At 67.9% G+C, this 27,606-nt stretch overlaps 1 protein-coding gene across 1 annotated transcript in view; it reads left to right on the top strand.

Moving 5' to 3' along the window:
• Positions 1-27,288, top strand: part of LOC114490261 (collagen alpha-1(V) chain-like) — a gene marked incomplete at its 3' end in the record, with an annotated part of 30,359 nt that extends 3,071 nt beyond the window's left edge. The window contains exons 2-23 of the mRNA XM_028504213.2: positions 2,148-2,280; positions 2,315-2,368; positions 2,860-2,913; positions 4,108-4,161; positions 5,010-5,054; positions 6,529-6,582; positions 7,229-7,273; positions 7,891-7,944; positions 8,200-8,244; positions 9,938-9,991; positions 13,733-13,777; positions 14,637-14,690; positions 17,677-17,721; positions 18,946-18,999; positions 20,014-20,121; positions 20,708-20,761; positions 22,146-22,199; positions 24,805-24,849; positions 24,980-25,033; positions 25,660-25,704; positions 26,076-26,129; positions 27,131-27,288. Of these exons, the coding sequence (XP_028360014.2) occupies positions 2,148-2,280; positions 2,315-2,368; positions 2,860-2,913; positions 4,108-4,161; positions 5,010-5,054; positions 6,529-6,582; positions 7,229-7,273; positions 7,891-7,944; positions 8,200-8,244; positions 9,938-9,991; positions 13,733-13,777; positions 14,637-14,690; positions 17,677-17,721; positions 18,946-18,999; positions 20,014-20,121; positions 20,708-20,761; positions 22,146-22,199; positions 24,805-24,849; positions 24,980-25,033; positions 25,660-25,704; positions 26,076-26,129; positions 27,131-27,288 (1,362 nt within the window). The remainder of the gene's footprint in view (positions 1-2,147; positions 2,281-2,314; positions 2,369-2,859; positions 2,914-4,107; positions 4,162-5,009; positions 5,055-6,528; positions 6,583-7,228; positions 7,274-7,890; positions 7,945-8,199; positions 8,245-9,937; positions 9,992-13,732; positions 13,778-14,636; positions 14,691-17,676; positions 17,722-18,945; positions 19,000-20,013; positions 20,122-20,707; positions 20,762-22,145; positions 22,200-24,804; positions 24,850-24,979; positions 25,034-25,659; positions 25,705-26,075; positions 26,130-27,130) is intronic.
• Between the last annotated feature and the right edge of the window lie 318 nt (positions 27,289-27,606).

Below are 27,606 nucleotides of genomic sequence, written 5' to 3'. Positions count from 1 at the left end.
GCCGTCGGTGGCTGGTCCAGCCGCGTTTCCGCCGAGGTGGCCCGGGTGAGGGGGCCGGGCCGGCGCCCAGCGCTCCCGTCGTGCCAGCCGCCCCGGTTCTGTTTGCGGCTCGGCAGACGGGCCCGGGCGGCTTCCGTGGACCACAGCCGCTGAGAGGGGGCCCGGGGTTATGCTTCAGTCGAGTTCACGAACAGCGTGCAGACGAGCTGGGGGGTCCCAGTCAGCCCCTGGGGCGCTCCAGCCTGTGGGTGTTCCTAGTGCATGGAAGAGTTTGTTCTCCTGTGTGTGTGTGCAGTGTGCTCGTGTGTGCGCACGCGCGTGTGTGCAGTGTGGACGCGCGTGTGTGCAGTGTGGACGTGTGTGTGTGCTTGTGTGTGCGTGCAGTGTGGACGTGTGTGTGTGCATGTGTGTGTGCAGTGTGCACGTGTGTGTGTGCAGTGTGGGTGTGTGTGGTGTGTGTGCAGTGTGCACGTGTGTGTGCGTGCAGTGTGCACGTGTGTGTGTGCAGTGTGCACGTGTGTGCGTGCAGTGTGGGTGTGTATGTGTGTGTGCGGTGTGCACGCGTGTGTGTGTGTGCAGTGTGCACGTGTGTGTGCAGTGTGGGTGTGTATGTGTGCGTGCGGTGTGCACGCGTGTGTGTGCAGTGTGGACGTGTGCGAGACGTGCCATCCACGCGAGCCGCCGGTTCCTCTCCGCCTTCCGGCACCCGGGGCGGGAAGGAGGGGTTCCTGAGCGGTTAGGGCCTCCGTCCTGGAGCTACTTGTCGTCAGCGAGGGGTGACGCAGGCGCAGGCCGGGGCCGGACCGGGCCGTCCCGCAGGGGCCCGCGAGGCCGGAAGTGGGGTCCTGGGCGGAGAGTGGGGCGGTTTACTTCGGGTCGGGTTCTGCAGGGTGGTTTTATTTCGTCGCGCTTCCTGTGCGTCGCTGAGCGCTCACTCACGCCTCGCCGTGTGTGATGCGCAGTTGTCTGCCCACACTCTTGAGGGAAGAGTAAGGACGCACGTTACACGTGGGCAGCGCTAAGACACGGGTGGCGTGCATCACACGTGGCGAGGTACGGCGGTGCCCGGTTGCCCTGGCCCAGGCTGCTCGGTGCCGGCGAAGCCGAGGAGGGCAGAGGCGCGAGGGTGGCCCGTCCCGGGTCTCGCTGCAGGGCCAAACTGCGGTGCCAGGGCCGTGGGTCCGCCCCGGTGGGGGGGAGGGTCGTGACCTTTGTCCCAGAGACCCGCCAGAGAAGAAAAGACGGTGGGGGCAGGCCGAGATCCGGGGGTCCCCAGGGTCCCTGCTCCTGTGAGGGGGGGGTGCGAATCTGGGCACCCTGTTGACGCTGTGGCGTCCTGAGAACTTTCGGACCAGTTTCCCTTGTTGTCCCTTGTTAGTGGGCAGCTTCGAGGAGAGAGAGGCTCCCCGTGGGTGCCCCCGGCCTGGCGTCCCGTCTGCCCCTCTCCCGCGGTGACTGTCCTTTCCGGTAGCTCCCGGGGGGCTTTGAGGCAGTAGGGGGGGCACGGCCCAGCTCCCGTGGCCCATGCGGGTCCCCTTTGTCTCCCGGTGCCGCCCGTCCCGTCTCCGCTGAGCCTCGAGACGCAGGGCGGCTGCTCCGCAGGCCGTGTCTCTGCCAGTCACGCGTCCCCGGGTCCCCGGGGGCGGCCTCCTTCTCTCGGGTGCACACGGGCCGGGGAGCAGCGGGAAGCCACTGGTCTGGACCGGCTGTGACCCTCCGCTGGCTGATGGCAAGTGGCCTCCTGGCCGAGTCTCTGGCCCTGTGGGGGTGACCTTGAGCCTGCCAGCCCCCACTCCACCCAGTGCTTTGGGGTGGTTATAGCGCACTCGGATAGGTCCGAGCCCTGCCCAGCAGCCCCCTGGCCGGGCAGGAGGGGCTGTGGGCTGGACCTTGGCCGTGTCCACAGCTGGAAGCAGCAGCCATGGGAGTGGCCGTGGACAGAGCGTCCTGCTTGTGGCCCGGACCTGCCTTTGGGTGGCCGCGTGGCCTCAGTGGGACAAGCCAGCCCTCGGCCTCCGTTTCCCCTTAGTCACGTGGGCCGGCAGCAGGCGCCCGCTCGCCCTCGCCTGCAGCTTGAGGTCCTCGTGGTGGAAGGAGCCGCGGCTGCCTGTCCGGCCACCCTCCCTCCTGAGCCGCTGGGCCCGTAGGCTGACGGGCCCGCAGTCTCTCTCCTCCTGCAAGGCTCACCTGCCACCTCACACCACCACCACGGACACAGAGGGGCAGGTGGCCCGCCCCCTGGTGGTTCGGGGTGGCAAGGCCCAGAAAGACCGGAGTCGCGTGAGAGGCTGACGCTCTGCCCACCTTGTTCCAGGGCCGGCCCGGCAGTGACGGTGCTCGAGGGATGCCTGGGCAGACGGGCCCCAAGGTAGGCGGCCGCCGTGGCCCCCGGGGGTCCCGGCCACTCTCACCGCTGTCCCCGTGTTGGTGTGGTGACACGCCGGTTCTGATGACAAATGTGGCCGTGACGACAAGTCACGACGCTTGCACCCACCTGCGGGCGGGGCCCAAGGGGGTGCCTCTGTGGGGGTGGCTCTGGCGTGCTGGCACGGAGCGGGGGGCACGAGGCGAACTTCACGGCACGTGCGACAGTTCCAGTTAGTGGGGTGGAGCGCACGAGGGGACAGCTCGGGGACCAGGGCCTGCTCCTCTTCAGCCCGATTGCTGGTGCCTGGTGGGGCAGGCAGGGATGTGACCCCCAAGCCGGGAGGAGGAGAGGGGAGGGGAGGGGTGGCCGGTGCCACTCGGGGGGGTCCTGGGGCCCAGGGCACTCAGACGCTGCCTGGGCCGAGTCGGGAGGCAGGGTCGCCGGTGCGGGGTGCGGCCTGGGCCCTGAGCCGCCCTCTGTCCTCCTCACAGGGTGACCGTGGCTTCGACGGCCTGGCGGGACTGCCGGGAGAGAAGGGACACAGGGTAAGTGCCGCCCGTGGGAGAGGCCCCGATGGGCCTCCGGCAGCACCGGGTTTTTGGGGAGACCCTTCCGGACGGCCCTGGGCTTCCCGGGCAGCCACGGGAGGGGCCCTGCGGGGTGGGGGTGGGCTGGACATACATGCAGGCGACAGCTTGGGACGGAAAGCCGGCCCAGAGGAAGTGGATTCCTCTCCAGGTGCCGACGGGGAAGCTGCGGGCCCCGCCCCGTGGCTGGAGGGCGGGAACCGGCCCGGGAGCCAGCGACTCCAGAAATCCTAGTCGTGCTGAGCGGCCTTTACTGCCTCGGGGGCGGGGGGGGGGCGCCGAGGCTGCCATTTGGGAGGTGCGGCTGGGCCAGCGGCTGCGGCTGCTGCAGAGTGTGGGGGCGCGGCCCCCACCCCCCCACCCCGCCACGGCCGGGCTCGCTATCCGCCCGTGTGAGAGTCTCTGAGTGACGGGTGCAGGCGGCTCGTGGGTGTTTCCTTTCCTCTGACACGGATGACGCCTTTGTTATGTTTTTACATGTTCTGGGCGTGAAGGCACACTCGTGCACATGCACACACGTGCGTGCACATGCCTGACCCCCCCACACGTGTGCATGTGTGCACACGAAGTGTATGTGCTTGTGCCCATGTATGCCCTTGCACTGTGTGCACACACATGTGCACGCACACACACACTTGTCCCTGAGGCTTATCGGTCACGTTCTGTGCCGCACGGGAAAACGGTTGTTGCGCCTTAGCCACAGCCGCCCCAGCCTCGGGGGACGTGGAGGGAGGCGGCGCCCAGGCCGCCCCGTCTGTCCCTCGGCCGACCAGCTCACGTTGAGCAGCAGCCGCGCGGGAGGCCCGAGGCGGCAGGGGCGGAGGGGACCGGCGCCCGCCCCCAGGGTGCCTGCATGCCAGGGCGGTGGCCCTCCCTCCCTGGGGAGCGGTGTGGGGTGGGATGGGGGTGCAGCTCAGACCCTGCCACGGCGACCGGGGGGCCTGTATGCTTGTGGCCCTGCCAGATGCCCGGTCAGACACAGCCACCGGACTCGGTTTCCCCGGTGACCGTCCCTGCAGCCAGCAGGCACGCCCCTGGGGGTCTCCCGAGGACCCGGGGAAGGCTGCGGCGGGTCTGGGTCAGAGAAAGGCCGCAGGGGGACTCGGGACGGGCACGTGGGGTTGCTAACCCTGGCTCCGGTTGACTTCCTAGGGCGACCCTGGCCCCTCCGGCCCGCCGGGCCCTCCGGGAGACGATGGAGAAAGGGTATGTACCCTGTGCGGCCGGCCGCGCCTGCCCACCCTTCGGAGTTTGGCAGGAAAACTGCGTGTGGCCTGCCGGGGGCCGTGACGTTGGCGTGTGGGGGCGGGACTGCGAGGGCGCGGGCCGGGGCGTGCAGAGACAGGCACCCAGAGCAGGGCCCTGAGACCGCAGCGAACCACGGCGCGGCAGGGCCGCCCCTCCCAGTCATAGGAAGAGCATCTCTCGCTCCCGGGGCAGGCGCCCCAGGGGACCCGGTTGGGGGGGGAGTGTCAGCGAGGTGGTGGGGGGTGGTGGCGCCCGGGGCCGGAAGGGGACTGAGCAGCCCCGGAGCCGGGAGGGCAGCGGGCCCGGGGGTGGGGCAGGGCAGGCGGGCGCTGCTGCCTGAGGCTGGGAGCCTGGGCTGGGGGGCGGCTGCGTGGGCGGGTGGGCTCTGCGCCCGGTGCTTCTCCCCAGGTTCCTCCCCACCCAGTTTTTGTCACTCCCGTTCCTGCCTACCACCTGCCGGCCTGTCTGTCCATCCGTCTGTCCCTCTGTGTGTCTGTCATCGAGCTCCGTCTCCTTTCTGTCGCTCACTCCACTGTGCGTGTCTGTCACCGGACCTTCGGCCCCGTGGTTCTTCCCTCGCGGTGTCCCCTCCTTGGCGCTGTGGTCTGCGAGCCCCGAGCTGCCACGCCCCAGCACCCTGGACCTCACGGTCTACCGCAGCTTTCCGGGAGCGAGGACTCTGGGCCTTCCCCTCGGGCTGGGACTCGCAGCCCTGGGCCAGAGGCCTTCCGTGCTGCAGGAGGAGGTGTGTCCCGGCGCCCGGGCGTCGGAGCCCGTCCCTGAAACCCTGCCCTTCCCCTCCACAGGGCGACGACGGAGAAGTGGGGCCCAGAGGGCTGCCCGGGGAACCCGTAAGTCCGCCGACCGGGGGTGCGGGGGACTTGGTGTCTCGTCACCGCAGGGGACAGGTGGCACAAGGGGCCGCCTCCTAGCAGAATCGGGGGGCGGCTTAGAGTGGCAAGAGCGAGGGGCTCAGCCAGGACACACAAACAAATCTGGGGGTGCCCCTGGGGGGGGACAAGGAGGAGCCAGGGGAAGCCGGCGGGGGCTACTCTGAGATGTCCATCGGAGCCTTCCGGGGGAGGCCTCTCAGTTCCCCGCGGGCGGCGGCGGGCGTCCAGGGTCCTGAACTGTCCAGAGTTCGCCGCCCTTTCTGAAGAGGCGCCCCCCCCGCCCCCCCCGAGGGCCCCCGGCCGGGTGTCCGGAAGCTCTGCTCTGCAGCTGGTTTCCATTTCTGGCCGAGGCCACCGACGCCCCAACAACGAAGGGACGTTAATTACACTCCCCATCACTGAGACTCTTGTGTGTCTGGCTGCTTTCATCCTCGTGCGTGGGGCCGGCCGCCGCTGGCCGTGCTAATTGAGGAGAAATGTTGCCAGCGCCGTGTGGGTGGGGGGGGGGGGCGGGCCGGCGCGCTCACGCTCGTTCGGGGCTGAATTACACCCTCGGTGTCTGATTAGCCACGAGCGAGAATCCATCAACACGGCTCGCTCTCCTGCACACGTCTGAGCCGTGCCTTCCAGGCCGTCAACTTCCCAAGCACACGCACACGCACACGCACACAACTGGATGTCCACGTGGTGAAGGCGCCCCCTAAGGGCAGGGCGCATGGGCAGGGTTCTCACCCACCAAGTCTGAGCAGGTTCGACGGGAACTGAGTCCCTCGAGGTCCCCGTGCCTCGGGGAGAGGCTCCTGGACTCTGCGGTGGGTGGGGCGGGTGTGAGGGACGAAGGCCTGGGCTCCTGTGGCCGCCAGGGACCCTGTGGGGTCGCCGCTGGGGTCTCAGGTCCGTCCTGGGGCCGTTCCCACACACACGCACGGGGCAGGGGCTGCGCTCGGGCCCTCCCAGAGAGGTCCGAGTTTCCTCTCGTGCATTTGGTCACGACATCCCCCCCAGGGCCCCGGTTTCTCTGTCCGCCCTGAACCCGCGGGGTCTTGTGTCAGAGACGGGGTTGCATGGCGCTGCAGAGGGAGGGCCCAGGGCGCTGGAGGCGGGAACTGGAGCCCGGCGCCCCGGGCAGTGCGGCGCAGCTGTGCCCTGGCGGGGACTTGCGGGCAACCTGCCCCCCCGGGCAAGTGTGGAAGGCCCCCTTCCCTGCCCGCCGGGTGGGTGCCCCCTGACCTCCCGTCTGAGCGCCCAGCCATTCCAGGGAGCCCAGGTGCACCGGCGGGCTGGGCTGGGGGCGTGGAGCTGGGTGGGAGGGTCCGGTGGCAGGGTCCACTCCTGGGGCAGGTGGAGACCTGTGTGGCCGCAGGGCCCCGGACACAGTGGGGGCCGAGCGTGGCCCGGGGACCTCACTCTTCCTTGCTCTTCCCTCTCTCAGGGGCCGCGTGGTCTGCTGGGGCCAAAGGGACCCCCGGGCCCTCCCGGACCTCCCGTAAGTCCTGTCCCCTGTTTGCACGTCTGCCCCCGTCCTGCCCTCGAGACCCGGGGCCCATCTGTGGCTCAGGCCACTGACTGACCGCCGGGCACACTTGCCCAGCGCCCCTGGAGGGGCCGGCGGGCGCCGAGGCTCCCACGGGACTGCAGCCATGTGGCCCGTGTGGGTTTGCAGGGGGAGACCCAGGGCCCACCGGCTCGCCCAGTGTCCCCCCCTCTCATGCACACAGCCCGGGTGCTACAGAGAGTGACCAGGGCCCCACATTGCCTTGCTGCTTGAAAGCACTTCCAGCAGCTTCTGGAAAGTTCTGGAAGGACGTAGAAGTCCGTGGTTCCCGTGGGGCTCTGTCCGGTTGGGTGTCTTCCCGGGGCCAGGCGTGGCCTGTGCACTGTTCCCAGCCCCTGGGTCCTGCTTCCCCAGGGCTCGGGCCTGCCCCACGCAGTGAGGGGCCTGGCAGCCCCCCCAAACCCCTCGCTGACCACGGCTGTGGGATTTATTTGGGGTGAAGCCCCTCCCCTTCCCCAAGGTTGTGACACATTGCGGGCAGGGTCACAAGGGGGGTTCCCATGCCAAGGGGGGGTTCCTTCCGAGCGTTAGTTCCTCGGCACTCAGCCCCCTCTCTGACCCCCACACCCCCCTGCAGGGCGTGACTGGGATGGACGGCCAGCCGGGCCCCAAAGGGAATGTGGTGAGTCTCGGGGTCCCCACCACCTGGCCCCACAGTAGGGGTGCTCCCAGCCGGGCCGGGAGGTCTGTCATCCTGGAAACCAGGGGTGTGTGGGAGGAGGCACAGCCCCGAGCCCCAGGCCCACGGTGGGGCGCTTGCCCGCGCCTGCCGGAGCGTGCGTCAGCCCACCTCGGAGGGCCGCGCCCTTCCTCAGCGCGCAGGGGGCTGTGATGCCAGCACACGGCCCCCACAGGCCCCGTGTCGGTTGGCGCTCAGGGCCCTGGCAGGCTGCGCGTGGCGGGGGGCAGGCGGCTTGGGGATTTGCTGCCCAGTGGGTGTCTCCCGCTCAGCCCCTCCACGTGCTTTCCCGGCGGCCGTTGGGGCGCATTGCAGAAACAAGGGGTGCTCAGGGCCGAGGGCAGAGCCCTGTGGGTGGTGGCCTGGCTCTGCGCTGGGCAGCGGGGCCGCCCGCCATCTCCCACTGGGCAGCCTCCGTGGCGCTTGCGTCGGGCAGGAGAGCGGTTTCAGGGGGCGGGAGGGGGCCAGGATGGGGGGCCCGGGCCCCTAACGAAGGGGGTGGGGTCACCCCTGCCTGCTCTCCAGAGCCTCATCAGTGCCTCCACTTTCATCCCCTGTAGGGCCCCCAGGGGGAGCCCGGCCCCCCAGGACAGCAGGGCAATCCCGGTGCCCAGGTGAGTGAGCCGGGGGCGGGCTTCTGGGCAGCGGGCAGCGGGCGGCAGGGGACTCCAGGCCGGTGTCTGGGGCCTGAGCAGCCGCCAGAGTGCTGCCCATGCAGCTGGCTTGGCCCAGAGCGGCCTCGGCCTGGAGGTGGCCTGGCCTAGAACGTGGAGCGGTGTCCGGACGAGAGCACAGGGGACAGTGGGTGACGGCAGGGAGAGGTTTGGGGCCGGCCGGTTCTGACCTGTCCGCCCTATCTTCCCCTCTAGGGTCTTCCCGGCCCCCAGGGAGCCATCGGTCCTCCGGGAGAGAAGGTAGGTGGGCTGAGCTGGGTGTGGGGGCACCACTGCCCGTCTGTGGGGTGCGCTGCAGGCCAGGAGGGGCGCTGGGCATTGGCGGCTTGGGGTGTGAGGCATTATCCTCCCCGGACTGGGGGGGCCCTCAGCACCAAGCACCGAGCACAGGGGCCAAGGGGAGGTTGCGAACCTTTGTCATTCACTCACTCATTCATTCATTCACTCATTCGCTTGCTCACTCATTCATTCACTGATTGACAAATTCACTCATTCACTCTGTCTATCACTCATTCACTCATTCATTCATTCATCACTCATTCACTCAGTCATTCATTCACTCAATCGCTCGGCCATTCACTCACTCGCCCATTCACTCATTCACTCACTCGCCCATTCACTCATTCACTCACTCGCCCATTCACTCATTCACTCACTCGCCCATTCACTCACTCATTCACTGATTGACAAATTCACTCATTGACTCAATCAGTCATTCACTCAATTACTTGCCCATTCACTCATTCGCCCATTAACTCATTCATTCATTCACTCACCTGTTCACTCATTCACTCGCTCGCTCACTTGCTCACTCACTCATTCACTCACTCACTCCACTCACTCATTCATTCACTCACTCACTCATTCACTCACTCATTCACTCATTCATTCTCTCACTCATTCACTCATTCATTCTCTCGCCCATTCACTCATTCATTCTCTCGCCCATTCACTCATTCACTCACTCGCCCATTCACTCACTCATTCACTGATTGACAAATTCACTCATTGACTCAATCAGTCATTCACTCAATTACTTGCCCATTCACTCATTTGCCCATTAACTCATTCATTCACTCACCTGTTCACTCATTCACTCGCTCGCTCACTTGCTCACTCACTCATTCACTCACTCACTCATCCACTCACTCACTCATCCACTCACTCATTCATTCACTCACTCACTCATTCATTCACTCATTCACTCATTCATTCTCTCACTCACTCATTCACTCATTCATTCATTCTCCCACTCACTCATTCACTCATTCACTCACTCATTCACTCACTCATTCACTCACTCTCTCATTCACTCACTCTCTCATTCACTTACTCACTCATCCACTCACTCACTCATTCACTCACTCACTCACTCACTCACTCGTTCTCCAGCCGTGAGTAGGGTTGCCAGATGCCAGAAGAACTCACGGGCGCCTGGTTGAACTTGAACTACGTGTGCTTGCCTGGAAGCAGATTTCCCGGGGCATCTCGTTTTGCTGTGTGGTTGGCCCTGGCTGAATTTGGCAGCTCTCAATATGTCCTTGGCACCCGAGCCCTAGGTGCCGGGGACAGAACACCTGGGTGGGATGAGCAGCGTGACCCCTCTGGGGTGGTTCTCCGTGCGGCATGACCCCCCGGGGTCTTGTTCCAACAGCTCTCTGGGCCTGGGGTCCCCTCTGCCCCTGGCCGGCCCTCCCTCCACCTGGCCAGGGCATTCGCTTGTGTCGCAAACCCGAAGGCCCTGGACGCTGTGCCTCACTGGCGCTCCGGGTGCTGGAAGCTTCCGTGCCAGTGTGGGTGGAGCACCTCTGAGTGTCCTTTTCAGCAAATGCTCCTTGAGCAGAAACGTGGACAAGTGACCTCGGGGGCGTGCAGAGCAGCCGGGCAGCCGGGGACCCCGGGGCGCCTGCTCACGGAGTCTGGTTTGTTCTAGGGCCCCCTGGGGAAACCAGGCCTCCCGGGAATGCCCGGCGCTGACGGACCCCCGGTGAGTACCCCTTCACCCGGCCCCGGGGCCGCCCCAGGCAAAGGGGGCTGGAACCCAGGCTCTGGGGCTGCTGGGGTGTGTGTGGCCCTGCTGTGGCGAGGACCCAGCGACGCGCTGGGGCAGGGTCGCTCGGGGACGGCTCCGGAACGTGCTTCCGTGGGAGAGTGGCGGCGGCAGCATGAATGGGCACACCGGTTACTTTTCAGGGTGCACGGGCCGGGCCCCAGGGCAGCTGTGTGTGCCGGTGTTTGAAGGGAAGGGCTGCGTGGGCCGGTGTATTTTTAGGGCTCACACGCGGAGAAAGGGGGGACGAGCACACGCATCTGCCGTGTGGGAGTGCACAGCTGTGGAGCCAAATCCGGCGCCGCCTGGAAATAGCGTGTCAGTGACAGATCCGACCGGCGAGGGGGCGGGCGGGAGGGGCGGCGCCCGGAGCCTGGGGCGGGGGCGGGGGGGGGGGGGGGGGGGGGCAGCGGGCTCTCCGCCCCCGCCTGTCCTTTCTCGGCCGCCGTGGGTTTGGGGTGTTTTTTGGAGTGTTCAGTTGGTGGTGCGTGGACAGCCTGCCTCAGAGAACAGGACTTGCCAAGCTAACTGTTCCCGACACGGAGCGCTTCCTTGTTTTAGTAACACCACCAGAGCTGAGCGAGGACCTTTAACCACGTCGACAATTCCTTCCTCGAGTCGGTGGAGTGCACGGCCCCCGGGCTCCGTGTGTGTGCACGGCGGAGCGCCACCGGGCCCCGCCGGTCCCATCTTGTCCCGTCTCGTCCCCTCCGGACCTGGGCCAGTGGGTCCCAGCCGCCTCTGTCCCTGTGGGAGCTGCCACGTGGGGGCTGCTGGGAGCTTGGATATAAAGTCACGAGCATTTTGCAACATGCCATGCATTTCCTTTCCACTGGCGCTTAATTGCATTTTCTAATTATAAAGGAGCACGTTGCGTCGTGGGAAGTTAGGGGAATAAGGGAAATGACAGCCAGGCGAAAACCCTCCCCGATCCCGCGTCCCCGGGATCAGACCACTGGGGGCAGGGGCGGGCAGCCGCGTTTTCCGCCCGCCTCCTGCGGCGTTTCACGCCAGTGGGGTGCTTCCTGCAGGGTGTCCGCTGGGCGGCCGCGGGCCTGCGGCCCTGCGGGAAGGACACCCGAACCCTGCTCCCCGACCTCACTACCCCCAGGAGAACCCTCCCCACGTGGAAACCTCACACGCACTGGGGTCCCCGGGGGTCGCTGTGGCCTCTCAGACTCTGCGGGGGGGGGCGGGGGACCAGCCGGCCACCCTCCTCGTGCACTCCATGGCTCCTCCCAAAACAAGGGTGCAGCTTCATTCTTCATTTTCCTGGCTTTTCGGTCACAACCAACGTTCAGTGCTGTGTTGGTGCCCGGCGCACAGCACGGTGGTTCGATGTGCACATGATTTTCAGAGCGTCCCCCCGACATCGCCATCACCCACCCCCACTGGGCCCCGGCGGAGTCCTCCCAGCATTGTGGGCTCTGTCCCCTGTGCGGGACCTTCCGTCCCCCTGACCGTGCTGTCACCGCCTTTGTCGCCCCGCCCCCTGACCCCCGACCCTCCGGCCGCCGTCCGTCTGTCCTCTGTGTCTGTCTGTGCTCCGCGCGTCCGCGTCTGTCGTTCAGGTCCCACGCGCAGGTGCGCCCACTCGGTGCTCGTCTCTCTCCGGCTGACCTCGCTGAGCAGGTGCCCTCCGGGGCCGTCCGCCGGCGCGTGGACTTCGAAATGCGGGCTCCTGCCAGCTGGCGCGAACCCCGTGCTCGCTCAGCCCCGGGGTGGGGGGCTTAACACGAAGGTCAAAGGACAAGGGGGGCCCCCGCAGGCAGCCCGGGCACAGCCGGCGTGGGGCGCGGACCCAGAGGAAAATGCCTGCAACCCTCTCCTTCCCGGAGTGGTGCCTGGCCGGTCGGCCCGGAGTGGTGCGTGGCCGGTCGGCCCAGAGAGGGCTCTGAGGTTCCCCCTGCCCCCGGCCCGGGTGGTCTCGCTTTGGCTGCGGCTTCGGCTGAGGAAAGAAGGGAAGGCGGGTGAACCCCTGCAAGTAGTCCGAGGTGTTTCAGAGCCACCGGAGTGGGGTGCAGGGACGCATGGTCAGCCGTGAGCCCTGGCCGGCTCGTGGGGGGGACCGGGAAGGGGCTGTCCTCAAAGGAGCCTTCCGGAGCCAGTGGGGGGGACCCCAGCGGGCAGTGCCTAGTGGCAGGAGAATGGGCCGCTGTGCGACGTCACAGGGACACTGGACCACAGGGCCCCATTCTGCGGCATCTGCGCAGCAAGGGGCCCGGGGGCCGCCTCCCAGTGAGCCTCTGCCCGGTGGGAGCGGCGCTTCGGGAAGACTCTGCTTTTCTTCACGTTCGCCTGGTTGTGTGCACAGAGCCTGTGCCGCCCTTTAATCGGGAAAGTATCCAGTACAGACACTTGCAGCTGTGTTAGCTCTCCGAGATCAGGGCAGCACTCTCCACGGAACAGCGGGGGCGGGCGCACCAGCACGGAGGGGGGGCGCCGGCCGGGCTTTTGTGCCGGGGCGGGGGGCGGGGTGGCGACCACCCTCCTCCTTGGGCAGGTTTCTTTCCGGTCCTTTCTGTCCGAGCCTTTCGGACAAGTGAGTGGGTGCCCCCCCCACCGAGAGCCCCCCACTCTGCGTGTGAGGAAGTCGGGCCTGCAGTCAAACCACGGCCATTGTTCCATGGCTGCCCGCAACGGGCACACCGTTGGCCCCGCCCACCCCCGAAGTGAGGACCTCGCCCCTGGAGGGGCCGCAACAGGGGGTCTGTGCCCCATGTGTCGCTGGGACCCTGGGGTGTGACTACCACTGCCCTCTCAGTTCCGGAACAGGAAAGTGTCCGTGGTCCGTGGGAACAGGGGTAAAGGCCCCCCAGAACCCATGGGGCAGAGAAGGGGGCAGGACTCCGCTCCCTCCCGGCCACTCCCAAGTGGGACACCCTCTCCGGGGCGCCGCCGGGGGCCAGCCCACCACCTTGAGGTGCTGGCGCCACGAGCCTCGTTTCTGGAGGGCGGGGCAGCCGGAGCGTCCCCTCCGGGCTGGAGAAGCAGGTGTGGCCCTGCCCGCGTCCTGTCCCCCCACAGGCTGGCGCCCCAGGCCCCCCAGGCACACCCCCCACAAAGCACCCCTGGCGCCCCCCACATGCTGGGACGTCACGGTCAGCTGGGCACAGTGGCGTCGAGCCTGGGCACACGGAAACGAAAAGTAGAAGGAGCCTGAGCACCGGCCTGTGTCCCCCCCTCCCCACCAACATGGGCACCCCGATCTGCAGATGCAAACACCCCAACCGCTGGGCCAGAAGCGGGGGACCCAGGGACCTGGCCCCGCTCTGTGGTCTGGCTCGGCCTTAGACTCGTTTTGCCAGGTGACCTTGAGCTAGTGCCTTTGTCACACTGTCCCCGCTGACCCGCAGTTCGGGGCAGGTCTGACCCGCAGACACCGCCCCCTCCACAGTCGACCCCGGCCGTCGCCAGGGCCCGGCACGATGCCCCCCGTGCGAGAGAGGCGGCCGAGGGTCAGGGGCTGTGGGCCTCACTCGGGCCAAGAGGCTGGGAGGGATCGAGCCGGGCTCAGCGGTCGCGCTCCTGACGTCCAGGGCTGCCTGCTGTTGTCTGTGGGCGGGAGGGAGCCGGGCGGCACCCCGGCCCCCCGCCCCCGCCACCGCGGGGCCGCCGCAGGGGAGGTGACGCATGTCCGCGGGGCACCGACTGACCCTGGCCTCTCTTTCCCGACAGGGCCACCCCGGCAAAGAAGGCCCCCCCGGAGAGAAAGGAACCCAGGTGGGTGCAGCCCCTCCCGCGAGACAGGCCTCGGAGCTGTCGGCCCCTCTGCTCCAGGACACCCCCCCACCCCCCGAAGACGTGACCAGCCAGTGCAGCCGCGCCCTGTCCCTGACGGCTGTGCCGTGGGGTCGTTCCCCAGGGAGCCCGGTCCTCCTGGCCCCTTAGGTCCTGGGCCCCACCCCAGGCTCGGCTTCTGCACAGAGGGGTGTGGGTGCAGCCCGACCTTGACCAGGCAGAAACTGGTGACCGTGCAGGCTCCGGGCCAAGGCTCCTCCCGACCCGCCGGCGTGCGTGTCCGGGCCCCGGAACGTGGGGGGTTCGAGCCGTTGGGGTCTCCCGAGCAGCCGGGAGCCCGCCCACTGTGCTGTTTGTGGCAAAAGTCACGGCTGCCTCCCTCCCTGCTCCCGGCCCCTCGGGCCCACACCTGCCCCGGGAGCCCTGGGCAGTGGTCCGTAAGGAAGGCCCTTGGGCCGGCAAGGACACCCCTTCTTTGGGTGGCCGGCCGGGAGCTGACCCGTCCAGCTCCGAGGCCCCTGGGCCGGCAGAGCGTGTCTTTAACCGCAGCACGGCCCCTCCGAGTCCCAGCACCACCTGGCCTGCCCGGAGCTGGGCCACGCCGTCCTCCCCAGGGAGAGACCGGAGCCCCCGCTGCAGCTCGGGGCGTGTGTGCGTGACCGTGGGGCTTGGCCCTGTGTCTCCTCTGGGGGGCCCGTCTGCTCGTGGCAGGAGGGGGCTTTGCCGGTGGAAGGCGAGCTTCCCACTGGTGGGCGAGGACCTGGAGGGGACTGGACGAAACGGGCCCCCCCCGCCCCCCTGCCGAGAAGCAGGAGCTGATGGTGTTTCCCCTTGGTTTCAGGGTCCGCCTGGCCCCCAGGGCCCCCTCGGCTACCCTGGCCCTCGAGGAGTTAAGGTGAGGCTGCTGCCACTGCGGGTCTGCGTGCAGGTCGGGGTTGGGGCCGTGGCGCAGGGCGCACCTGGCCGGGAGCAGGACCTGGCCCCTGCCCAGTCTGCCTGAGGGACACCGGTCCCCGTCCCTGGGCCTGAGCAGGGCAGGGAGTAGCTGGGGAGCCAGGAAGGGCAGGGCCTGGATGGCGGGACGGTGCCTCCTGCTGACTTTTTTGTAAAGATTTTGTTTATTTTTAGAGAGGTAGAGGGAGTGAGACAGAGAGAGAGAGAAGCATCCATGTGTGGTTGCCCCTCGAGCGCCCCCTACTGGGGACCTGGCCTGAAACCCAGGCACGTGCCCTGACCGGGAATTGAACCGGCGACCCTGTGGATTGCAGGCTGGCGCCCAGTCCACTGAGCCACCCCAGCCAGGGCCCTGCTGCTTTTACTGTCTTTCTCCGCCGAGCTTCCTGCTGCTCCGCGGCCCCCGCCGGCCAGGGCCTCAGCTGCGGGGCAGAGCCCGGCATTCTCTCCTGGGGGAGGCTCCGTCCTGTCCCGGCTGGGCCGCTACCACCCGCAGAGTGAGAGCCGGCCCCTGGGCCACACCTGGCAGGCCCGGGCGGGGGGCGCGTCCATGGGAGGTATCCGTGGGAGATGTCCGTTCACTCACACCCATGTTTCTGCCGCGGAGAGGCTCCAGGGGTCGCGTGACCTGGGCACGGGGCTCCGACAACGTCCTGAAGGCAGACCCCGCCGGGCCCAGTGGCGCAGTGCCCGCTCCCAGCCGCGGGCTGTGGCCACTCGCCGGTCAGGCCAGGCCGCCCTCGGGACACGCTGGGCACGTGTGGCCGGAGAGGCAGGTGCCCGGGAACATGCTCGGGGAAGGGCTTCTCCTCCCAGGACGGGCCTGCGCCCCGCCTCCAACCTTAGGTGACTCTGCAGCTCTGGGAAAGCCGGTGGGGAACCTTTCCTTCAAGATGGCTTAACTCGACGTGAAGGAAAATAATGAGGATTTACATTAAAAAAATGGTTTAGCGAGAGGGGCTGGCACACCCTGAGCTCCTGGGCGCCCCACTGCAGAGTTCAGGTGCTCTGTCCTTGTTTTTCTTTTTTTAAGGTTTTATTTATTTATTTTTTAACGAGGGGAAGGGAAGGAGAAGGAGAGGGAGAGAAACATCAGTGTGTGGTTGCCTCTCATGTGGCCCCTACTGGGGACCTGGCCTGTACCCCAGGCATGTGCCCTGACTGGGAATTGAACCAGCGACCCTTTGATTGGCAGGCTGTCACTCAACCACTGAGCCACACCAGCCAGGTGCTCTGGCCTTTCAAGAAGCACTTGTGGTGCACAGCTGCCCGGTGGGGCAGGGGACCTCAGTTTCTGTGACTTGCCCCAAACGACCCCGAAATCCATGCCGCCCTCAGGACCCAGGGCGGAGACCCTGGCTGTGCCCCTGCCCCGGGCCGCAGGTGGAGCCCTGTCCCCCCTGGGCTGTCTCATCCACTAGGTGGCGCTGGCCCCTGTGTCTCGCCGCCCCAGTGTGAGCCACCAGGGCTGTCCTGGGCGTGCTGGTCCAGGGGTTCTCAGCCGGGGGGACACCTGTGGGCACGTCTGACAGTTGCAGTTTTGGGGGGCTCTATCATCGAATAGGTAGAGGCCAGGGACACTCATTGTACTGCACCTCTCGTCTGGGGACCGTGCGCAGGGCAGCCCCTGACGAGGAGTGACCTAGCCCCGGCATCCGCAGTGCCGGCGCCGAGGGACCCTGCCCGGCCGGTCCCCCGGCCCCGGCCTCTCACACGGGCCAGAACACGGCAGAACTTCGGGTCGGGAGGGCTCTCGAGGTTCTCCGTCCTGCCCTGCTGTCCTCAGCAGGGCGTGGGCAGGGCGCCCTCCTGGCGAGGCGGTGGGGAGCCGGTGCTGGAGGCCCCACGCTCTAGGGTCTCGGGGTGGCCACACGCACGCCTCCCCTCCTTCCGGAAGCTTCTTGTTGCCGGGACGGACAGAGCCCAGGCCGCCGGTGGGGTCCCCAGTGGCCCCCTGCGGAGGCCGGCTCTACTCAGTGTCCATCTGTCTGTCTGGGTCCGTCACTCTCCATGCAAAGAGGCTCAGAACGGCACAGTCGCTCCCAGTTCCCGCCACCAGAGGGCGGCGGGGAGCCCGAGCGCCTGGGAGGCCGCCCACCGTCCCGGCTGCAGCATCAGCCAGAGGACGGAACCGGGAGGCCAGCCTCTCTCTGGGGCCCCGTGGGCAGGTGGCCCGGGAAAGCTCCTGGCAGGCGGCTGGCGGCATCTGTCCCCTGCTGGGAGGTCGGGTGGGGGGGCGGCTACCTAACTCCCTGGGGGCTGAGCCTCGGGCCCAGGTGAGGCCCGGCCCCGTGAGTTGGGGGCAGGAGGACCTGCCCCGCCTTCAGGTTCCCGTTCAGCCCGGAGACCACGTGTGCCCTGAGCTGATGGCACTGATGGTGACCGTTGTGGGGGTTGGCGTGTAACAACGGTGCACGGGGTTGCCACACGTCAACAACGGCGAGGGTGCAAGTGATGGAAAGTGAGCGGACGGCCCCTCGCTGCTGTGTCCCGAGCGCCCACCGTGTGCCCTGAGCACAGTCCCAGCGCTTTGGAGGGGCCCCTCCCACCAGCACCCACGGGGCGCTGTCGGCATTGCCCCCACATTCCTGCTGAGGGAACTGGGGCTCACAGGAGCTGGGGAGGTTGTCAGAGGCCACCGACCAGGAACCGGGGGACCAGGAGGCCAGAGCTCAGGCCTCACGTCCGTGCTGCGCAGGCCCCGGACAGACAGGGGCCCATGGAGGCCGGTCCAGAAGGGCCGGCACATGGGTGGGCGTGGGGCCAGGAGGCCGCCCGCCAGCCGGCTGAGCCTTTCCTGCTGAGGGCGGGGCATGGGGGCTCCCCGTCAGCTGCTGAGCGCGCGGCTCACCTTGGCACCTGGGGCTGGGGCCCAGGCCCATGAGGGCTCCTCAGCGTGAGCGCTCACCCCCTTTTTGTCTGTGTAGGGGGCGGACGGCATCCGGGGTCTGAAGGGCACCAAGGGCGAGAAGGTGAGTGTCCCTCCCTCCCCACCCCCACCCCGCGGTGGCCCGGCCTAGCCCCCGCTGCACTCCTAGGCATCAGCTGGCGTGGGTGTCACCCCTGAGTACGGAGGGGACGGATGCCACCCTGGGGGACACGCCGTCTGCAAAGGGATGACGGCCAGTGGAGGGGGACAGGCCCTTGGAGCCATGGGTATGCCCCCTGGGGGGCGGGGGTCTGGGGCTTTGTGCCCCTGCCCAAGGTCACATCCCCGGCCGGAGGCAGCCCACAGCACCCCCCGCCCCCCACCCCCGCAGCCTCCAGGCCGCAGCAGAGCCGGGCGGCGGGGGTGGGGCACCAGGCCCTGGGCTGTGGCTGAGTCAGGCAGGCTCCCTGCCCGCGGCACCCGCCGTGCCTGTCCCCGAGGTGGCCCACCCAGTGCCACGCTGCACCGGTCTGGCGCAGCAGCCGGGCCGTCTGTGCGCTGGCCGGGGCGTCCTCGGGCCACCCTGCCCAGTCTCTGCTCTCAGTGGGCGGCTTTGTGGGAGAAGCCCACTCCCCCCGAAACACACAGGCTCTCAGCTCCCTCCAGAGCCCCCGAGCCTGGCGGAACCCCAGGCACAGCTTCCCAAGGAGCCGCCCTTGTCCCGGGAGGCTCGGGGAGCGGGGAGCCGGGGCCGCACCCACCCCCGGACGCTGCTCTCCCCACAGAGCCCCGCGGGCGGGCCCCGGCCCTGCCCCTGCCCCTGCCCCTGCCCTGGGACCACTCACAGGCTCCGGCCCCTGAACCCCCCTGCCACTGGCCCTGGGACTTTGTCCTGGTGCAGCTGGCTTCCCAGAGCCCACGTCCGTCCTGTCACATTTGCCCCTTAGCCAGAGACAGGGCTGCTGGAGAGACGTGGGGTTGGGTGGCGTGGGGACACCTCCTGGCCAGGACGGTTCGTGCTCCGTCCCCAGGGGCCCTGGGAGGTGGTGGTGGGGAGGGGCCGCGTCTCTGGGCTGCAGCTGCTGCTGCTGAGCCGCTGCACCGGGCTGGGCACTGCGGGCCTGGTGGCTGGCTGGACACAACCAGGCTTGTCCACCTCAGAAAGCCGCCCCCTGGCCCTCTCCCCAGCGTGTCCCGTGTGGCCCGGAGGCTCTGGGCTGGGGCATGGGAGCAGCGTGCGGAGTGGGGAAGCTATTGGGGAGGTGGGTTCTCTGTCTCGACCAAGGCCCACCCACCACCTCTCTCTCTCTCTCCCCCCCGCGTCCAGGGGGAAGACGGCTTTCCCGGCTTTAAAGGAGACATGGGCATCAAGGGCGACCGGGTGAGTGTTCTGGGCAGGGGGCTGGGCGTTTGGGGCCACAGGGCGGCTTCTCCACAGGCAGGGACCCCCGGGAGCCCAGAGGTCTGGCTCTCTGTCCCCTCCTCACCTGGCACTACCCTCCTGGTCACTCGGGGCCAACATGTGGTCCCCTCCCCTCTCCCTGTGTCTTGGCCCTGCCCTGGTGGTCAGCGGGGACCAGTACTCCGGACTGTAGAGCAACTCGTTTCACTCGAGTGAGGTGCCCGGGAGAGAGGGAGCAGGCTGCCCGCACTCACGAGGTCTGGGGGTCCCTGCCCGGCCCTTGGAGCACCATGGCCCCCAAACATGTCCTAGTTGTGTTTTAGGGTGAGGACCCCACACACACTGCCCCATGTTCTGTGACCTCGCGCTGGGCTCCGGAGCACTGGCGACCAGAGGAGGGGCCGGCAGGCCTGGAGGTCGGGGTGGGCCCTCAGGCCGGACATGGGCTCTGCTGGGGGCCTCGCTGGGCCCCGAGGCTGCCCGTCTGTGACCTGGGGCAGCGGGACGAGGCCCCTCGGTCTCTGGGAGGCCTCTTAGGGTCTGCCATGGGCCGAGCTGTGCACAGGAAGTACCTGGCCCTGGGCCGCCGTCCACTGCAGAGCCCCCTGGGCTTTGGGGAAGGGAAGGCTCCCCAAAGGAAGGGAAGGCACCCCCGGAAAGGGGGAGGTAGCATTTCAGGGCTCTGGTTGCTAAACGAAGTTACTTCCAAGAGGCACTCCTTTCCCAGAGGGTGGGAGGGTACCTGGGCAGTGGCAGTGTGTGGGCCGGGCCCAGGGCCAGCAGCCGGCCAGCCCTATGCGGGCGGGATGCAGCGCGGCCCTGCGCAGGGCCCTGTGGTTTGCTGCAGGAGGAGGCTGCGTCTGCTTGCGGGGCCCGAGGGCCGAGCCGGCCGCGTGGCCCCAGGGGGAGGCTGGGACCCTGCCCTCGCTCCCGGAGCAGCGGTGACCGTGGGCACCTCGGCGTCCCCCTCACCTTCCCTTCTCTGCCCTGCAGGGGGAGATCGGCCCACCTGGCCCCCGAGGGGAAGACGGCCCCGAAGGCCCCAAGGGTCGTGGAGGTCCGAATGGCGACCCTGGTCCTCTGGGACCCTCCGGGGAGAAGGTACGAGACACAGGGGCTCGGTCCCTTCCCGGGGACAGACCGCTCCCGATGGCCCCGGGCGTCCAGGCCAGCAACCCTGCCAGGCTGAGCCCCTGTGCCTGGGGTGCGGTGGTTCCCAACGTGGGTCCCTGTCCCGTGTGCTTCACCCTGACACTCCCGCCGCCACCAGGCCCCCCCAAACTTGGTGACAGGTCAGCCCCTTTCTTGTCCCAAGTGTGGCCCTTGGGGGCGCCTTGCCAGTCCCTGGGAAGGGCTTCTCCTCTGGGAGCTGCAGAGCCCAGGGTCTGAGCCTGTCCACCCGCCACCGACATGCTGTCCCGGTGGGGAGCCCTGTGCCCCCACCCCCACCCCACCGGGAACGGGCCCCTGAGCGCCCCCAAATACTCCGTCTCACCCCAGGACTAGAACTACTTCACCACAGGGTGAAGCCACGTCTCACCCTCGATTTGATTCACACCCTTGTCTCGGGCCCCTTGGGCTTCGGAGACAGCGGGGGTATGGGAGGGACCACCCAGGCGGGCAGGCAGGGCCTCGGGGACCCAGAAATGCGTGCGGCCCTGTCACGCGGCCCCTTTTCTCTCCCCAGGGGAAGCTCGGAGTCCCGGGGCTGCCCGGCTACCCAGGACGACAAGGGCCAAAGGTAACTCCCGATGGGACACCCCGGCCCCTCCCCGCCCTGTGCCCCGACCCCTGTCCCCTGACCCCTGTCCCCCAGGGCTGCCCTCCAAGTCACCTTCTGTGTTCACGGGGCAGCCAGTTGAGCCTCTCAGAGCAAGGGGCCCGCCCCCCGGGGTCTCGGGGCCTGCGGCCCGCTCAGGGCCATGGTGGCGGGACTTGTGGCTGACTTGTGGCTGAGCCCGTCCCGGCTCCGCCCCCCGGAGACTTGAAGGCCGTTGGCCGTGAGTGGGAGAGGAAACATCTCCCACGCACAGTCTGCCTGCTGTGGGGAAGCAGCCCCGTCGGGCTTTGGGAACCGCGGGATTGCGGGCCCTAGGTCCCCCGTCTGCCCACGGGTACCACGTGGGGGGGGGTCCAGAATCACACCGTGAGCTGCTGGTCGGTGCCCGAGTTCGCGGTCACTTCGGACTGTACGAGCCACCGGGCTGCACTTAGGGCTGTGCCGGGCACGCCGCCGGACGTGGCAATGGGGCGGTGACAGCGCGCCCTCCGTGTGGGGGTCACACCTCGTCTCCAGTCTCCGATGTAAACGACCCCGTCTCTCCCACAGCACCAGCGACTCAGAGACACGGCTGTGTGGGGGAGGGTGGCTGGAGAGACAGAGAAAGGGGGACGTGGGTGGGGCTCCCCTTCAGTTTTCAGATGTGGGGTCTTTGAGATGCTGAGGGTCTGTTCGTGAAGGGGGTGGTGGGTGGGGGTGGATGGACGGTGGGTGGTGGGTGGATGGTGGATGGTGGGTGGGTGGTGGATGGACGGTGGGTGGATGGTGGATGGTGGGTGGGTGGAAGGATGGTGGGTGGGTGGTGGATGGACAGTGGGTGGATGGTGGATGGACAGTGGGTGGTGGATGGATGGATGGTGGGTGGATGGTGGATGGTGGGTGGGTGGAAGGATGGTGGGTGGGTGGTGGATGGACAGTGGGTGGTGGATGGACAGTGGGTGGTGGATGGATGGATGGTGGGTGGATGGTGGATGGTGGGTGGGTGGAAGGATGGTGGGTGGGTGGTGGATGGACAGTGGGTGGATGGTGGATGGACAGTGGGTGGTGGATGGATGGATGGTGGGTGGATGGTGGATGGTGGGTGGGTGGAAGGATGGTGGGTGGGTGGTGGATGGACAGTGGGTGGATGGTGGATGGACAGTGGGTGGTGGATGGATGGATGGTGTGTGGTGGGTGGTGGATGGGGGATGGATGGTGGATGGTGGATGGATGGTGGATGGGGGGCAGAGGAGGCCATGTCTGAGGCTGTGTATGCCCTGTAACAGGCCCCCCCACCCCAGCCCGCCGAGCAGAACCCACCCCCAGCCCACCGCTCACACTTCTTCCCCCCCATCTCCTCTTCCAGGGCTCTATTGGATTTCCTGGATTTCCCGGCGCCAACGGCGAGAAGGGAGGCCGGGTAAGGACGTCCCGGCCGCGGTGGCGGCACGCTCTGCTGCCCTGAGGGTCGGCGGGCACTTCCCCCGGGCCCTGGGGTCTCTCCCTCTGGGGCTGCCCGCGCTGCCCTCTCTCCGGAGCAGTGACCGCACTCCGGTGGTGGCCGGCACACTAAGCGGGACGACCCCGCCAGCCTGGGGCCAGGGTGGGGGCGGGGCAGCAGGCGAGGGCCTGTGCGCATGGCACTCCCCCCTACACGCACAGTGGGTCCGCAGCGCCGCAGGATGGCAGCCCACCCGCCCGGCTGCTGCTTTCTCCTGGGTGGCTTCTCGGGGCTGGGTTTAAAAGGAAGGAGAAGGGGGTTCTCTTTCCTTCACCGTGTGGCTCCCCAGCGCTGCCGTCCAAGTTCTGGAGGCTTCCCTTCGGTCACTGGCGAGCTGCCCCCGCCGAGCACCCCGGGGTGCGCCACATTCCCATTCCCTGGGTCCTCGCCCCGTACTAGAAGGGGGCTGGCTGAGCGGCAGAGGGACGGAGCCCAGGGCGGGGCCCGCGGCAGGGGGCGGGGCCGGCGGCAGGGGGCGGGGCCCGGGACTCACCACCGCCCCCGACATGGAAGGTGCCCGCCGCCTTTCAGACGCCCCCCCGGAGAGCCCCAGAGGGGCCTCCCTGGGGAGTTCGGGTGGGGGCTGTGGGGAAGGCGCTGAGGGACTGGGGCCCGACCCCCACCCGGCCGGCCCCCGAGGCCCCGGGGAGCAGACTCGGGTCGGGACAGATGCCCGGCCGGCCTCCAGCGCCCAGCAAGGCTCCGTCTTCGGGGACGAGCCGGACGGCGGCCCGAGGCCGACCCCAAGTCCTGGGTCACGCAGACGTGCTGCCCCGCCCGCACCAGACGCCCAGCAGGCAGAGCCGGCTGGCCGCTGCGCGGGGGATCCTGTTGGCCCCCCCCCCGCCCCCCCCCGCGGGCTGCGAGGCGCAGGTTCCGGGACGGCGGACCGTGGGTCCAGCGGGAAAAACACCAGGGGCCTGAGTGTCCCCGTGCAGCTGGCGTGACGTGATGTGAGCCGCCTGGCCACCCATCACCTCGCGGCCCCAGCGGCCCTGCCTGGGAAGAGCCCCCCCACTCCCCCGTCGCGTCCCCTCTGGCCACCGGGAGGGTTCTCTCACCCGCCTGCGGCTTCTCGCTGGAGCCAGGCCGCGTCTGGGGCTGTGTGAGTCGGGGGGCGGGCGCCCCCAGGCAGGGGCTGGGGGTCATGGCTCCTCGTCCAATGGCGTCAGTCGCCGGGACCAAAACTCTTTGGTTTGGGTTCGTTCACGGAGAAGACGGAGGAGCAAGGGGCCGCCTGGGAGCCTGGCGGGAGTCGTGGCCGGGACCCTCTGGCTCCCCGAGCCTCGCACCTGGGGGTGTAGGGCGGAACCACGAGTCTCGTTAAACCAGCCTGGGCCACGGTGGCGGCAGCTAAGGGTGGCGGGTGGGAGCCGCGCACCGGCAGACGTCAGGGAGTCTCGGCTGGTCCCCGTGTGAAGTCCACCCAGGGAGGACGCAGGCACCTTGTCAACTTTCTGTGCAAACGTTTATCTGAAGCCAAAGGCTCTGGCATTGTTAGGAAGCCACATACGTCATAATCACAAAGTTTTATTTTATTATTTAAAAAAAAAACTTTTAAAGACTTTAGAGAGAGGGGAAGGGAGGGAGAAAGAAGAGAAACATCCATGTGTGGTTGCCTCTCGTGCGCCCCCTACTGGGGACCTGGACCGAAACCAAGGCCTGTGCCCGGACTGGGAATCAAACCGGCAAACCTTTGGTTCACAGGCCGGCGCTCAGTCTGCTGAGCCACACCAGCTGGGGCTCGGTTGCTTTCAAAGTGGGACACTAGCAAGGGGGCTGGTTCCAGACGCAAGCGGAGGGGGGGCGGTGAGAGGAGACGTCGGGGGGCCGTGAGCAGGCGGCCCCTCCTCCAGTTTGGCCGTGGGAAACCGGAAGACGAGTCCAGAAAAGGGCTGGGGAAGCGGCAGAGATCGGGGCCCCGGCCAGCCCACGCCTCCCCGTGCCACGGCCCGTGGCGGCGACCGGCCCTCGCGCTGCTGCTGCTTCGGGAGGAAACAGCCTCGGTGTGGGGCTGTGGATCGGGAAATGCCAGACAACGACAGAGGAGCCTCGGGCTGTCGGGAGAGGAGCACGCGGCCCCGGGTGTAGGATTTATGGGTCGCGTCGCCCGTCGGCTGGGCTGCAGCCCTGCTGAAAATTTAATGGCTAATATTCGTAACTGTAGCCGGAGTAAATTATGTATGAAGCGGTTGGCTTCCCTCTCTTTTCTCGCAATAATGACTCCCCACCCCCGGCGAGAGCGTGGCGAGGAGGGAGGCGGGGGGTGGGGACTGAAGCTTCCAGGGGAGAAAGCGGAGAAGGGCGGTAAGCATCCAGCGGACCGCAGGGAGAAAACCGGATTTCAGCGAGCCGAGGGCGCCCTGAGTCCCCCCTCCCCAAAACTCTCCCATGAAAACAAAGATAAAGTGGGGGTCCGTCCTGGTCTCTGGTTTCAAGGTGTCTGTCCACGAACCAGGAGAGTTTCCGCCGTGCCGGCGGTGACAGGCAGGGACTGACCGGCCCCCGCCTTTTCTGATTCTAGGGCACGCCGGGGAAGCCGGGACCACGGGGGCAGCGAGGCCCAACGGTAACCTCCCCCTGGGTTCGGGGCCGGCCCAGAATCGCGGGCACACTGCAGGGGGCGCCCCGGGCGCGGGGGAGGCGGGCTCTGGGAGTCTGAGGGGTGCGAGCTGACCTTCCTCTTCCCCTCTGCCCAGGGCCCGAGGGGTGAGAGAGGCCCCCGGGGCATCACCGGGAAGCCCGGCCCCAAGGTACGTTCCCCCCCCCCCCGCCCCTGCTGCCCACAGGGGGCAACGAGGGCCATCCGGGCCTTTTGCCCATGAGTCAGGGGAAGGAGGAGGGATTCTTGGGGGACTTAAGGGGGAGCCGGTCACCTCCAGCAGCCGGTGGGCGGGCTGGGTCAGACCGGAGGGTGGGGCTGAGGTGAGGCCGGGGTGGGCTGGGGCTCGGACAGATGCCCCATCCGGCTCTGGTGGGGAGGCCTCGTTCTTTCCCTGGAAGTGGGTTGGAGAGCTGCTGAGAGCTTGGCCCGGAAATCTAAAGAAAGTTCTTGCTGCCGCGGCCGAGGGGTGGACACCAGCTCCCAATGGTCAGTGTGGAAGGGACCTCGGCCACGCCAGGGCTCGTCCTGTCCTGGACATACATAGTCCCAGAGCGCCTTCCCGCCACGGAGAGGGGCCTCTCGTTGGGCTGAGATCCCAGCCGGCCTGTCCCCTCGCTGCCCGGACACACCCACCTGGAGGCCGCAGTGCGCCCGCCGTGCCGAGAGCGGGGACCCACGCACCGACAGCAGGGCACGGGCAGTGGGGCCAGAGTCCCCATCAGAAGCAGTGACAGTACCAACCACAAGCTTTCCTCCCTCTCTCCCTCCCTCTAGGGCAACTCGGGAGGGGACGGCCCGGCCGGCCCTCCGGGTGAACGGGTAAGCGCCGCTGCCTTTTCCTGTGGGGCAGGCAGGGCAGAGGGGCCCTACCCAAGCGGGGAGGTCTCCCCCGAGTCTGGAGGGGGAGCAGTGGCAGCTGTGCGGGTGGGAGTCAGGTCTTGTCTTGGGGGTTGGCCCCCTGGCCTGGGCATGTGGAGGCGGCTGGGACACTGGGAACCCAGGTCCTCCGTGCCATGTGGCCCAGGGGGCTGTGCCCTGTGACCTGGCTGCCCCGGGCCCCTGACCGGCCCTCCCCCTGCGCTCTGGGGAGGGAGGGGCTGACGTCAAGGGGGCCGGGCCTGCGCTCAGAGCAAGGACTCTGGCGGACGTGGCCGGGGACTGCCCTCAAACTGGCCATTCTCTGTCCCCAGGGACCCAACGGACCCCAAGGACCCACCGGATTTCCTGGGCCCAAGGGCCCCCCTGTAAGTGACGCGCTTTCCTGGTTTGGCTCCCCCGACGTCGGGCTTTTCTGGAGATGCTCATCGGCTCCTGGGGCCCATGCAGCCTCCTCGGGGTGGGGGGTGGGCCAGCAGGGAGGCGGGGCTGCGGTCACCGCCTGACCCTCCCGTGCTGGGGAGCCAGCGCACCCTGGGGAGCACGGGCCGCTCTCCCCTTCGGTCGGCCGCGTTCTCTAGCTGGGTCCCTCGTGAGGGGCCTGGGCTGCTGCTGCAAAGCACCACAGCCAGCCACGGCACGGGAGGAAAGGCCCCCTCTCTCAGTCAGCGGCCGGAGGGCCGACATCCGGGCCGGCAGGGCTGGCTCCTCCCGAGGCAGGTGGGACTCCGAGCCCCGCCCCCATCCCAGCTGCTGGTGTGCGCCCCGTCCTCGGCTCGCAGACACGCTGCCCTGACCTCTGCCTCCGTCTGCAGGTGGCCTCTCAGGGTCAGGTCCCACCTCCGGGTGGGGACGCCAGTCACTGGATGTAGGGCCCCCCCCAATCTTGGCTGGATGACACAAGCAAACACACTCTTTCCGAGTGAGGTCCCCCCACTGCAGGCCCCGGGGTCGGGGACAGCAGTCCCACTCACGACAGGCGTGGCGCGTGTCTCCAACCCCCCTCTGGCAGGAGGGGACATCAGCCAAGGGGAGGTTCTGCCGGCGGGGCATGCCTGAGGGCAGTGGTTAGGAAGGGGCTGACTTCCAGCCTGGGCGGACCTGGGGGCCCGTCCGCTGGCGCCCCCTGCTGGTGGGCCTTAGGGAGCTGGTGACAGCTCCCTGCCTCGGTTTCTCTCCTGGGAGGTGAAGGTGACCGCAGGGCAGCCCTCTGGCGGGTGCGAGGCTCCCATTGGTACTTCGTCACCGGGACTGATGCGGTGGTTACCCTAGAAACGAAGTGATGGTTTTGCTCCCTGGGTGGCGTTAAGTCCCGAGGGCATGAGCCTCTCAGGACGGAAGGAGACTCTGTCCTCTGCTTCCTCCTCAGGGCCCCCCAGGCAAGGACGGGCTCCCGGGACACCCCGGACAGAGAGGCGAGACCGTGAGTACTGGCGGTGCGGGGGGACTCGGGCTGGCCTGGGGGGGCCCTATCTGGGGGGAGCCCTGCAGGCCCCAGTGCAGAATACGTCTCCGTGCAGACCGCAGGTGCCGGCTTCCAGGGTCACATGTAAACACGTCACAACACGCACACAGGACGCCGTGGGCACCCTGGGGGGCACCATGGGCGCCACGGTGGTCCCGTGTGGCCAACCTCCCCTCCGAGCGCGCAGCTCCTAGAGACGCACGCTCTCCAACGGCAAACCAGGGGGCACCCCCATTTCCTCCCCAGTTGTGCGGTGACTTCAGCTGCAAAAGCACCCGAGAAGGGGTGGGGGCCTGGCCTCCACCGGTCAGCTCCTTACAGCTGGAGGTTGGCGGAAGGGCGTCCAGGCAGCTCCTTCTCCTGTCCCTGTTGTCGTGAGG

This window comes from Phyllostomus discolor, unplaced genomic scaffold (genome assembly GCF_004126475.2).
Source record: "Phyllostomus discolor isolate MPI-MPIP mPhyDis1 unplaced genomic scaffold, mPhyDis1.pri.v3 mPhyDis1_scaffold_57, whole genome shotgun sequence".
In the NCBI taxonomy this organism is placed as follows: domain Eukaryota; kingdom Metazoa; phylum Chordata; class Mammalia; order Chiroptera; family Phyllostomidae; genus Phyllostomus; species Phyllostomus discolor.
This window is presented reverse-complemented; position numbering and strand designations above follow the sequence as displayed.